Here is a 13993-nt window from a genome sequence, read left to right as displayed (position 1 = left end):
TTCAACTAGAGAAACAGAAGGCTTTTAGAGAAGACGTTTTTCAGATGGGTGTTTAAGTATTTTTCGCATGTTGACCATTTCAACCCAATCTAGGCTCAAGACAGACTGCACAAAAAATGCAAAAACTAAGCAACTACTAAGATCTCAGAAACAAGCAGAAATATCCTATATCACCCACATCTCGTAAAATAGAAGACTTCTAGAGCCTTTTTTACTAACGGAGAGAAGTTTCATTTCTTTCTCTCGCCAGTTTACATTTCTGTAAACTTTTCTCGTAAAATAACGTTTATTTCGTAAAATAGAAGACTTCTAGAGCCTTTTTTACTAACAGAGATAAGTTCCATTTCTTTCTCTTGCAAGTTTACATTTTTCTAGGCTGCGGGCAGATTGTAAAAACTAGCTCACTACTTAAAACGTAGAAGAAGCAGACACAAATTTTTTCAAGAGAAAAATTTCACATTTTTTTGTGAAATAGTTACCGTATTGAGTGAATCTATTCTCAAATCAGAACACAAATAGATTGTAAAGACTAGAGAACTAGTAACAAATCAGAAAAACTGAAAAACTTCGTTACATTACCTACATCTTGCTTAGAAAACTTTTAGTAGTTCTTCTAATATCACATACTGTGAAAACTAAGAGTCTTCTATTTCTCGAGATGTATGTTATCGTAGTAGTTCTTTATTTTGTGCCATATTTTGCATTGTGATTTGGTCGAAATGGTAAACTTGCGGGAAATTTTGAAACTTCAACCAATCATTATCCAATGTTCACAAACTTCACTACTTCGAGAAGGACTGATTGATTGCAAAACTGAATTTAGGTAAGTTTGGAATATAATATGATCAAAACGTTCCAATGTATCGAAATTTCAGCTCTCGAATACGTTCAATAATTTCACGAAGCGAGGTATTAACCATGACAAATAAGTTTTCTTGTCTTTATCTCACAGGCACCGCTTGTGTACGGATTCTTGCCAGAGCAATCAAGTTGAAAGCGTTCGTTCTTTTGAGTGAAGCAACAATCTTTGGATTTCGGGATTTTGTCGACTGCTTCTTTCTGGGAGCTGGGATGAAATAAAACAAAACTATAAAATCCAAAGAAAAATAGAAAAGGAAAATAAACATAAATATTTGAAGTTAGTCTGCTCCAGTTAACATCCATTAGTTAATTATTTTGAGGTAGAGAACGACAGCTATTTGAAAAGGAGTTGAAACCTACAAATGCCCCATTGCAGAAATTTAGTATAGAAAAAGTAACAGTGGTGAAATTGAGAAAAAATTCGCATAGATTTTTGGCAACCGTTCCAAACTGATCAACTTTAACGGTAAACATTTTTTCTCTAGGAAAAATTATTTCTGTCACGTTACGTTGCGTTGTAAAAAATATTTCGCGAATAAACTGGTTGTGTCCTGAAAGAATAATAAACGTAGCTGCAATTGTTTCCAGGAAGTTGCAACAGGCAGTTTGATGTGTTAACTGGTTATTGATATTCTGGTGATACACTTCGTTAACGACAACACGTCTTGTAAATAAGTAACAGTCGAGAACCTTAAAGAAAACGCGAGGATTGTTGGAAATCATGTAAAAATTAGGACTTGCACGAATCAATTTCAGTCTAACTTTTGTATTTGGAAGCAATAACTTTTCACATTTGAATGAATGAAAAGCTAATTTACCGTACTAAATTGTTTCATTTTCAGAAAAAGCTCTTCTTCGGTCTACAAGCGGACTCTTCACGGAATCGCTTGGCTCTTTTTCAAATTCGTATCTATGACAAGCCAAAATACCTAAAGTGAGCAGAGAACAATCGAGTTGCACACTTGTTGATTGTTCAGGTACAATTCGCAGTTGGAGAAAAGTGATTGTGATAATTTGTCGACGTGATTTAGAAAATGTAATTAATCATCTGTGAAAGACATACCCATAAGTACTTTTCCCTGTTCATCTTTTAAATTCATCAAACGATCTTCCCTTTTGTAACGCAACTTTGATCTGAAGGTGTATATCTCTGACATCAAGATGGATACTTCTATCTGTTTCAAATTCAAACTCAATGCTGCTTTCAAGCAATGAAAGACTGTGATAAACTTCTTGAAGATGAAAAGAATCAATTGGTTCCAAAACAGTCTTTTTCTCAAGAATCTCCACGCAAAAGTTTTTAAAGTCTCCCTGCCGGCTGCGTTTCGGAAGTAATCTACGACGAATGCGACCCTTTCTTGTTTCTCCTGCAGCTAGTTGTTTACTTAAAGTTTTCTTTCCAAAATTAGCAACAACAAATTTGAGGTTTTTATTCCCCGTCAAAACTTTCAAATTAAAGGAGGAGCGATTTCAGTTTTATTAGAACCCACTCTTATTGCTGCTGGGACAACATATCGTCTCGAAAAAGGAATTGCTCTCCACCCAATTGTTTGCGCTACAGCTCTAAATCCCCAATATTTTATTCTGGATTATCAACGAAAGCATGGTAAATCACTATCAGCAACCATTTTTACCAACTTTAGTTCTGAAAATGATGATTTCTGAAGTTTAGTCTTGCTCTTGTCACTCAAACAGTGTTGAATGGTACTTTTTCACCATAAGAGTACCGGAGCTCAACTGTATGGTCTGGAATGAGTCATTTAAAATATTTTAATTTGCTGTTTTGGAAAATTTTGATAATTCTTGTGTTGTCCAGTTGAGATGATATCGCCAATCTTAACTTTTGATACAAAAAGAATGCATCGTAAAAGGAAGCTTTTGTATCACCCGCATATTGTATACGATAATATCACTACACATCATTGAGGTTTGTAATCGTACAATGCCATAAGGTAAATTGGGAAAATGTGGACCAGCACCACTCATGAAAGCTCCCATCCCATAGAAAGCTTCTTTACATCCAAAGACATGACAATGATCAGCACTAAATATAACAAATAAAGAGTTCTCATTGGGAAGACTCCAGGAAATTCGCTGTTTAATTTCTTTAACGGGTAATCTGATTGGTATTTATTTCATACTATTCAGATTCTCGAGCTTTTCTGTTCTTTTTGTTTATTATATCAGAGATCGGGGGATATAGACATGGATCAAGTGTGTAATAGTCTGACGGTTTTGTATCCGGTGTTTCTTCAGCTAGATAGAAGAATTTTCCATCCGTTATGTTTTGGTACAAGGATTGAAAAGACAGTTCTGTTATTGCAACCTCCCATTCTCCTTCAATTTTTATGTTTTCCGGAAAAAGACTCGTAAAAGAACTCAATGTAATAATTGGGTAACAATCAAAGGAAGCATTCAAAATTAACTCTACAGTGAAAAAATTCATCTCTAAATGATCAACTTTGCGAGCTCTTGTTCATAAAATTCGCCTAAAATTTCATCAACTTGAATTCCGTAAGGGTTACAGGCTGGTGGTTTCAAAGTTGCAATTTTAATATTTTCAAAATCTTCATTTGAGTAAAAAGACTTTTAACATGTTCTAAATGGGTTATCGAACTTGGAGATTCGAACCTTGTCTCCAATTTTAAGGCGTGGTTTTTTGTACCAAATAATAGGTTTTTTAAAAAAAACTGATATCAAGCCTAAATCACTAACGCTTTTACCTAACTGGATTTACCGATAGGTCTGTTAATTCATATTTTCATATAAATAACAATATTATGAATTTTGTTAACGTATTTATCACCGTTTTCCTCAAGGTAGCAATCAATTATGTTCTTCAAACATGTAATTGCTCTTCCTGCTACAGCACCTTTTTGTTTCATTACTTGGAGACTAGATTCTGATGGTTTTACTCTTGCAAATTTTTTTCAATTCTCCCCCGATTTTAGTTCATTGATCAACCCACACTCTATCAGGATTAGTGTTCTTCCCTAAATTTTTTATAGAGGCAGCTAGGCGAGAAAAGAGATCAACACATACCAAAATATATTTAACCGCTATTATTGAGTTCGGACAATTTATCCATTAAAACAAATAGAGACACCAAATCTAATTGATACGTTTTTCAAAAGCAGGTAATCTTTAGAGATGTCAAAATGCTTGTCAACAAGTAAATGACCATAGGGAACTGAAGTTGCTGTAGGATACCAGTCTTTTAGTTGAGATCACAATCCCAACTGTTCACTGTTGGGTTTGTTCACTGTTGAGTTTAATTGTAAGACGTCTCTTGGTATTTTGATTAAAACGATATGGGTGGTCTGTAGCTCATTATCATTTTCTTGTCGGCTTGAAGGGAAGAGACTGTACTTCATGTCTACTGTACTTAAACCTTTATGTCTTCCAACGGTTGCTATTTATAGAGAAATAGAGATTTCTCAATAAGAATCATCAGAAATAAGTAAACACTTCGTTCCCTTCTATAGTTTCTGTATCAACGTAATTTCTGTATCTTCGGTAATTTCTGTGTCAACTCAAAATCAACACCTTGAACCAACTCAATGTTCTTATTTTTTTTCCAACATTAACCCGTATAGATATTGATAGTAGTTATTTAAAAAAGTAGTTTTTGTAAAACTTTGATTGAAAAAATCCTTGACATGAGATTTCCCAGATCCACTTGGCCGACCAATGAAATAAAAACTCTGTTGCAGAAATTATTTTGTTCATGATTTTGGAGAAGGTAAATTATATACAACTGTACTCGAAAAAATAGCGATCCAAATTGTTGTCATCTCACAAGTCTCAGCTAATTTCATTCTTACAAAACAACAAGCTATAACCAAAAGTATGACAAAAATCTGCGACATAGAAACTAATAAAGACCGGTTACACGTGTGTCTAAAATATTTACCAGATTGACGTTCTTGATTTTTGTCATCAAAGACAAAATTACCTAATTGAAGTCTCTTATTAGTGTGATCAGTCATTTATACGTTAGCTTCTTCCGATGGATAAAGAAACCGTGCTATTGAATTAAAACGTAATCTATTGAAACGTAAACAAAAAATTGTTCCATCACAGGAATCAGTGAGAAAAAGCATCAAAATTGCAAAAAGTACCAAAGTTAGGGGCAAGACTAGGAAGGAGTAGTAAAGTATAGGAACACAGTAGTTGTATTTCTTTTTTTACCAAATCAATCTCTATTACAACTCTAATTCTAGAGAAAACAAATTTGAAATAAAAAAATACTAGCAGGAATACAAACTTACAAATATTATAAATAATCAACAAATATTTATCAAAGTCTATATTAATTAAATAACAATATTAAATTACATTTATCAACAATTAAATATCAAAAAACTTGATTGATTCGAAACGTGTCGGTTCTAAGTTCTCGCGAATAAAAATTCTGGTGATGAAAACGTTTTTATGAAATTTTCTGTGAATGCCAAACCGGTGTTCATCGCAATAGCTGTTCCTTTCATTGTTGAAAACAGTTCTCGAATAAATTGATTCTGTTCTGATGGAATACTAAACGTACGTGCAATTGTTTCCATAAAGTTGCAACAGGCAGGTTGATGAGTTAACTGGTATTTGATAGTCTGGTGATACACTTCGTTAACAACATATCTTGTAAATAAGGAAGATTCAAGAACCTTAACGGAAACGTGAGGATTGTAGGAAATCATTTAAAAACAGGATCTTGCAGGAATCAATTTCAGTCTATCTTTTGTATTTGGAAGCAGTAACTTTCCATATTTGATTAAATCAATAGCTAATTTACCCTTGTAAATGTTTTCATTTTTCAGCCCTCCCGATATTTAACCGGACCATTTTCATAATCGCTAGGTTTTTTCAAATTCGTATCCATAACAAGCCAAAATGCCTCCGTTATTTCTTGTTGAAGCGTTAAATTTATTGGAAATGAAAGCCTTGTGACCAGAGAGACAATTCAAGTTGCACACTTGTTGATTGTTCAGATGCACTTCACAGTTGGAGAAAAGTGTGTATAAGTTTTTGACGTGAGTTAGGTAATGTAGTTCATCATCTGTGAACGACATACCCATATCTGCTTTTCCATGTTCATCTTTTCTCATAAAGCCAGCAAACAATTTTCCCTTTAGTAAAGCAAATTTGATTTGAAGGTGGATATCTCTCACATCAAGATAAAAATTTCCATCTGTTTTAAATTAAAACTTAATGAATCACTGGGGTTATTTTCTTGAACATGAGAAGACTTAATTGTTTCCAAAAACGGAAACTTTGTCAAAAATCTCCAAGCAAGAATTTTTAAAGTCTCAATGTCGACTGCGTTTTGGAGCTGATCTATGAATAATGTGACTTCTTCCTGATTCTCCTGCACTAGTTTTTTCCAACATCAGCAACAGCAAAGTTGAGTTTTTTCCCCGTCAAAACTTTTCCAATTTCCGGCGCAGCCAGTTTGATTTAATCAGCACCCACTCTTTTTGCTGCTGGAAGAACATATCGTCTCGAAAAAGAAATAGCCTTCCTCTCAATTTTTTGTGCTAATGCTCCTGATCCCCTATCCCACGAAAACATGGTAAATCACAATTAGTAACCATTTTTCATAAGTTTAGTACTAACGAAGATGATCAGAAATTTTTCTGAAGAATAGTCCTGCTCCTGTCACTCCATTAGTCCTGCTCTTAAGTTGAACTGTACTTTTTCACCATAAGAGTCCCGGAGCTCTATGTCACCCTATATCATTAAGGTATGCATTTGTTCAATTTCATAATGGAACTTGGAAAATGTGGATCAGCACCACTCATGAAAACACCCATTGACAGTTTTTTCACATCCAATGACATGATGAAGATCGGTACTAAATATAACAAGTAAAGAGTTCTCATTGGGAAGAATCAAAGAGATTCGCTGTTTAATTTTGTTAACGTGTAATCTGATTGGTGTTCCTCAATACTTTTCACTTTCCTGAACTTTTCTGTTCAATTAGTTTACAATCAGAGAACAAGGGATATAGACATGGATCAAGTGTGTAATAGTCTGACGGATTTTTATCCGTTGTTTCTTCATTTAGATAAGACAAAGAAAGGATAAGACAGTTCTCTAATTGCAAACTCCCATTCTCTTTCAAGATTTATTTTTTCCGGAAGAAAATTTCTAAAAGAACTCAATGGATTGTTTGGGTAACATTCAAAGGAAGCATTCGAAATCAATTCTACAGTGAAATAATTCATCTCTAAATGATAAACTTTGGAAGCTCTTGTTCATAAAATTTGTCCAAAATTTCATCAACTCTTTCTCTGCAAGGATTACAGGTTGGTGGTTTCAAAGTTGCATTTTTAATAATTTAAAAACAATTCATTTGTGAACTGAGACTTGTAACTTTTTCTAAATGGGGTATCGAACTTTGTTTAAACTGGAGTTTAAACTTTGTCCCCAATTCTAAAGCATTGATTTGTGTACTAGTTAATTGATTTTTGTAAAAAGAAATCACCGTTCCCCTTTATGCAGCGATAAAAATTGTTCTTCAAAGATCTATTTTCCCTTCCTGCTACAGTAGCGTTTGTTTGGCTTCTTTTAAAGTAGATTCTAATAGCTGTACTCTTGCAATTTTTTGAATTCTTCCACGAACTCAGTACCCTCATCAACACACACTCTATCAGGATTAGTGTTCTTCGTGAAAATTTTTGTAGAGGCAGCCACAGCATCAGGGGAATTTTTTTAACTTCATTGGTTGAACGTGGACCAGGCGAGAAAAGGTCAACACATAACAATTAATATTTAACGCCGTTTTTAAATTCGTTCAATTTATCCATGAAAGCCAAATCGAGACACCAAATCTCATTGATACGTTTTGCAAAAGCAGGTGATCTTTTGAGATGCCGGATTGCTTGTCGAAATTTAGTGAAAGAATTTTTTTGGTGATAAAATTAGTAAAAATCTTCTTGAAGTCAATCCACTAGCTTTCTGAAGGTTTTGAACTGAACCATACGCAGCTTTTGCTTCCCTGTACACTCTCTGTAGCTTAGCTCTTTGAGATTTGGAAAGGGATACAGCATGGACATTCAATGTTTCTCCTCTGCAGAGCGTATACAAAATCGACAAATGCAGCGTTTGTATCTCTTCTGTCTGACAAAATGGAGTCAGTTAGGAATAACTGAATGCGAGGTGAATATAAACAATTTATTGAGAACTGATTCATTGATGGAAGATTTTCTTTTAGCCCTAAATATTTTTTAAACTGTTTTCAAAATTTTTGAACCAAATCCTGTTTTTCGTCAATTTTGTCCAATTTTCAGCTGATAATTTGAATTTCTGCTCATAGAGTGGTCGAGGAAACAAAGCAAACTGATCTTTTCAAGCAAACTGAAACGAATTTGAAAAAAGTCAGCAAACTGATTTTTTCAAATTCGTATCTATGACAAGCCAAAATACCTAAAGTGAGCAGAGAACAATCGAGTTGCACACTTGTTGATTGTTCAGGTACAATTCGCAGTTGGAGAAAAGTGATTGTGATAATTTGTCGACGTGATTTAGAAAATGTAATTAATCATCTGTGAAAGACATACCCATAAGTACTTTTCCCTGTTCATCTTTTAAATTCATCAAACGATCTTCCCTTTTGTAACGCAACTTTGATCTGAAGGTGTATATCTCTGACATCAAGATGGATACTTCTATCTGTTTCAAATTCAAACTCAATGCTGCTTTCAAGCAATGAAAGACTGTGATAAACTTCTTGAAGATGAAAAGAATCAATTGGTTCCAAAACAGTCTTTTTCTCAAGAATCTCCACGCAAAAGTTTTTAAAGTCTCCCTGCCGGCTGCGTTTCGGAAGTAATCTACGACGAATGCGACCCTTTCTTGTTTCTCCTGCAGCTAGTTGTTTACTTAAAGTTTTCTTTCCAAAATTAGCAACAACAAATTTGAGGTTTTTATTCCCCGTCAAAACTTTCAAATTAAAGGAGGAGCGATTTCAGTTTTATTAGAACCCACTCTTATTGCTGCTGGGACAACATATCGTCTCGAAAAAGGAATTGCTCTCCACCCAATTGTTTGCGCTACAGCTCTAAATCCCCAATATTTTATTCTGGATTATCAACGAAAGCATGGTAAATCACTATCAGCAACCATTTTTACCAACTTTAGTTCTGAAAATGATGATTTCTGAAGTTTAGTCTTGCTCTTGTCACTCAAACAGTGTTGAATGGTACTTTTTCACCATAAGAGTACCGGAGCTCAACTGTATGGTCTGGAATGAGTCATTTAAAATATTTTAATTTGCTGTTTTGGAAAATTTTGATAATTCTTGTGTTGTCCAGTTGAGATGATATCGCCAATCTTAACTTTTGATACAAAAAGAATGCATCGTAAAAGGAAGCTTTTGTATCACCCGCATATTGTATACGATAATATCACTACACATCATTGAGGTTTGTAATCGTACAATGCCATAAGGTAAATTGGGAAAATGTGGACCAGCACCACTCATGAAAGCTCCCATCCCATAGAAAGCTTCTTTACATCCAAAGACATGACAATGATCAGCACTAAATATAACAAATAAAGAGTTCTCATTGGGAAGACTCCAGGAAATTCGCTGTTTAATTTCTTTAACGGGTAATCTGATTGGTATTTATTTCATACTATTCAGATTCTCGAGCTTTTCTGTTCTTTTTGTTTATTATATCAGAGATCGGGGGATATAGACATGGATCAAGTGTGTAATAGTCTGACGGTTTTGTATCCGGTGTTTCTTCAGCTAGATAGAAGAATTTTCCATCCGTTATGTTTTGGTACAAGGATTGAAAAGACAGTTCTGTTATTGCAACCTCCCATTCTCCTTCAATTTTTATGTTTTCCGGAAAAAGACTCGTAAAAGAACTCAATGTAATAATTGGGTAACAATCAAAGGAAGCATTCAAAATTAACTCTACAGTGAAAAAATTCATCTCTAAATGATCAACTTTGCGAGCTCTTGTTCATAAAATTCGCCTAAAATTTCATCAACTTGAATTCCGTAAGGGTTACAGGCTGGTGGTTTCAAAGTTGCAATTTTAATATTTTCAAAATCTTCATTTGAGTAAAAAGACTTTTAACATGTTCTAAATGGGTTATCGAACTTGGAGATTCGAACCTTGTCTCCAATTTTAAGGCGTGGTTTTTTGTACCAAATAATAGGTTTTTTAAAAAAAACTGATATCAAGCCTAAATCACTAACGCTTTTACCTAACTGGATTTACCGATAGGTCTGTTAATTCATATTTTCATATAAATAACAATATTATGAATTTTGTTAACGTATTTATCACCGTTTTCCTCAAGGTAGCAATCAATTATGTTCTTCAAACATGTAATTGCTCTTCCTGCTACAGCACCTTTTTGTTTCATTACTTGGAGACTAGATTCTGATGGTTTTACTCTTGCAAATTTTTTTCAATTCTCCCCCGATTTTAGTTCATTGATCAACCCACACTCTATCAGGATTAGTGTTCTTCCCTAAATTTTTTATAGAGGCAGCTAGGCGAGAAAAGAGATCAACACATACCAAAATATATTTAACCGCTATTATTGAGTTCGGACAATTTATCCATTAAAACAAATAGAGACACCAAATCTAATTGATACGTTTTTCAAAAGCAGGTAATCTTTAGAGATGTCAAAATGCTTGTCAACAAGTAAATGACCATAGGGAACTGAAGTTGCTGTAGGATACCAGTCTTTTAGTTGAGATCACAATCCCAACTGTTCACTGTTGGGTTTGTTCACTGTTGAGTTTAATTGTAAGACGTCTCTTGGTATTTTGATTAAAACGATATGGGTGGTCTGTAGCTCATTATCATTTTCTTGTCGGCTTGAAGGGAAGAGACTGTACTTCATGTCTACTGTACTTAAACCTTTATGTCTTCCAACGGTTGCTATTTATACAGAAATAGAGATTTCTCAATAAGAATCATCAGAAATAAGTAAACACTTCGTTCCCTTCTATAGTTTCTGTATCAACGTAATTTCTGTATCTTCGGTAATTTCTGTGTCAACTCAAAATCAACACCTTGAACCAACTCAATGTTCTTATTTTTTTTCCAACATTAACCCGTATAGATATTGATAGTAGTTATTTAAAAAAGTAGTTTTTGTAAAACTTTGATTGAAAAAATCCTTGACATGAGATTTCCCAGATCCACTTGGCCGACCAATGAAATAAAAACTCTGTTGCAGAAATTATTTTGTTCATGATTTTGGAGAAGGTAAATTATATACAACTGTACTCGAAAAAATAGCGATCCAAATTGTTGTCATCTCACAAGTCTCAGCTAATTTCATTCTTACAAAACAACAAGCTATAACCAAAAGTATGACAAAAATCTGCGACATAGAAACTAATAAAGACCGGTTACACGTGTGTCTAAAATATTTACCAGATTGACGTTCTTGATTTTTGTCATCAAAGACAAAATTACCTAATTGAAGTCTCTTATTAGTGTGATCAGTCATTTATACGTTAGCTTCTTCCGATGGATAAAGAAACCGTGCTATTGAATTAAAACGTAATCTATTGAAACGTAAACAAAAAATTGTTCCATCACAGGAATCAGTGAGAAAAAGCATCAAAATTGCAAAAAGTACCAAAGTTAGGGGCAAGACTAGGAAGGAGTAGTAAAGTATAGGAACACAGTAGTTGTATTTCTTTTTTTACCAAATCAATCTCTATTACAACTCTAATTCTAGAGAAAACAAATTTGAAATAAAAAAATACTAGCAGGAATACAAACTTACAAATATTATAAATAATCAACAAATATTTATCAAAGTCTATATTAATTAAATAACAATATTAAATTACATTTATCAACAATTAAATATCAAAAAACTTGATTGATTCGAAACGTGTCGGTTCTAAGTTCTCGCGAATAAAAATTCTGGTGATGAAAACGTTTTTATGAAATTTTCTGTGAATGCCAAACCGGTGTTCATCGCAATAGCTGTTCCTTTCATTGTTGAAAACAGTTCTCGAATAAATTGATTCTGTTCTGATGGAATACTAAACGTACGTGCAATTGTTTCCATAAAGTTGCAACAGGCAGGTTGATGAGTTAACTGGTATTTGATAGTCTGGTGATACACTTCGTTAACAACATATCTTGTAAATAAGGAAGATTCAAGAACCTTAACGGAAACGTGAGGATTGTAGGAAATCATTTAAAAACAGGATCTTGCAGGAATCAATTTCAGTCTATCTTTTGTATTTGGAAGCAGTAACTTTCCATATTTGATTAAATCAATAGCTAATTTACCCTTGTAAATGTTTTCATTTTTCAGCCCTCCCGATATTTAACCGGACCATTTTCATAATCGCTAGGTTTTTTCAAATTCGTATCCATAACAAGCCAAAATGCCTCCGTTATTTCTTGTTGAAGCGTTAAATTTATTGGAAATGAAAGCCTTGTGACCAGAGAGACAATTCAAGTTGCACACTTGTTGATTGTTCAGATGCACTTCACAGTTGGAGAAAAGTGTGTATAAGTTTTTGACGTGAGTTAGGTAATGTAGTTCATCATCTGTGAACGACATACCCATATCTGCTTTTCCATGTTCATCTTTTCTCATAAAGCCAGCAAACAATTTTCCCTTTAGTAAAGCAAATTTGATTTGAAGGTGGATATCTCTCACATCAAGATAAAAATTTCCATCTGTTTTAAATTAAAACTTAATGAATCACTGGGGTTATTTTCTTGAACATGAGAAGACTTAATTGTTTCCAAAAACGGAAACTTTGTCAAAAATCTCCAAGCAAGAATTTTTAAAGTCTCAATGTCGACTGCGTTTTGGAGCTGATCTATGAATAATGTGACTTCTTCCTGATTCTCCTGCACTAGTTTTTTCCAACATCAGCAACAGCAAAGTTGAGTTTTTTCCCCGTCAAAACTTTTCCAATTTCCGGCGCAGCCAGTTTGATTTAATCAGCACCCACTCTTTTTGCTGCTGGAAGAACATATCGTCTCGAAAAAGAAATAGCCTTCCTCTCAATTTTTTGTGCTAATGCTCCTGATCCCCTATCCCACGAAAACATGGTAAATCACAATCAGTAACCATTTTTCATAAGTTTAGTACTAACGAAGATGATCAGAAATTTTTCTGAAGAATAGTCCTGCTCCTGTCACTCCATTAGTCCTGCTCTTAAGTTGAACTGTACTTTTTCACCATAAGAGTCCCGGAGCTCTATGTCACCCTATATCATTAAGGTATGCATTTGTTCAATTTCATAATGGAACTTGGAAAATGTGGATCAGCACCACTCATGAAAACACCCATTGACAGTTTTTTCACATCCAATGACATGATGAAGATCGGTACTAAATATAACAAGTAAAGAGTTCTCATTGGGAAGAATCAAAGAGATTCGCTGTTTAATTTTGTTAACGTGTAATCTGATTGGTGTTCCTCAATACTTTTCACTTTCCTGAACTTTTCTGTTCAATTAGTTTACAATCAGAGAACAAGGGATATAGACATGGATCAAGTGTGTAATAGTCTGACGGATTTTTATCCGTTGTTTCTTCATTTAGATAAGACAAAGAAAGGATAAGACAGTTCTCTAATTGCAAACTCCCATTCTCTTTCAAGATTTATTTTTTCCGGAAGAAAATTTCTAAAAGAACTCAATGGATTGTTTGGGTAACATTCAAAGGAAGCATTCGAAATCAATTCTACAGTGAAATAATTCATCTCTAAATGATAAACTTTGGAAGCTCTTGTTCATAAAATTTGTCCAAAATTTCATCAACTCTTTCTCTGCAAGGATTACAGGTTGGTGGTTTCAAAGTTGCATTTTTAATAATTTAAAAACAATTCATTTGTGAACTGAGACTTGTAACTTTTTCTAAATGGGGTATCGAACTTTGTTTAAACTGGAGTTTAAACTTTGTCCCCAATTCTAAAGCATTGATTTGTGTACTAGTTAATTGATTTTTGTAAAAAGAAATCACCGTTCCCCTTTATGCAGCGATAAAAATTGTTCTTCAAAGATCTATTTTCCCTTCCTGCTACAGTAGCGTTTGTTTGGCTTCTTTTAAAGTAGATTCTAATAGCTGTACTCTTGCAATTTTTTGAATTCTTCCACGAACTCAGTACCCTCATCAACACA

The 13993-nt window shown here is 33.9% G+C and overlaps 1 protein-coding gene across 2 annotated transcripts in view; it reads left to right on the top strand.

Annotated features, from left to right (window-relative positions):
• Positions 1–696: 696 nt before the first annotated feature.
• LOC142345498 (uncharacterized) overlaps positions 697–13993 on the top strand; it is a 189448-nt gene continuing 176151 nt past the window's right edge. For both annotated transcript variants that reach the window (XM_075397567.1, XM_075397568.1), the window contains exon 1: positions 697–823. In XM_075397567.1, coding sequence (XP_075253682.1) covers positions 720–823 — 104 coding nt within the window. In that variant the 5' untranslated portion in view covers positions 697–719. The remainder of the gene's footprint in view (positions 824–13993) is intronic.

The sequence above is a fragment of the Convolutriloba macropyga genome, chromosome 9, assembly GCF_964194025.1.
Source record: "Convolutriloba macropyga chromosome 9, txConMacr16.3, whole genome shotgun sequence".
Taxonomy (NCBI): domain Eukaryota; kingdom Metazoa; phylum Xenacoelomorpha; order Acoela; family Convolutidae; genus Convolutriloba; species Convolutriloba macropyga.
The sequence above is the reverse complement of the archived record's forward strand: the minus strand, read 5'-3'. Positions and strand labels throughout refer to the sequence as shown.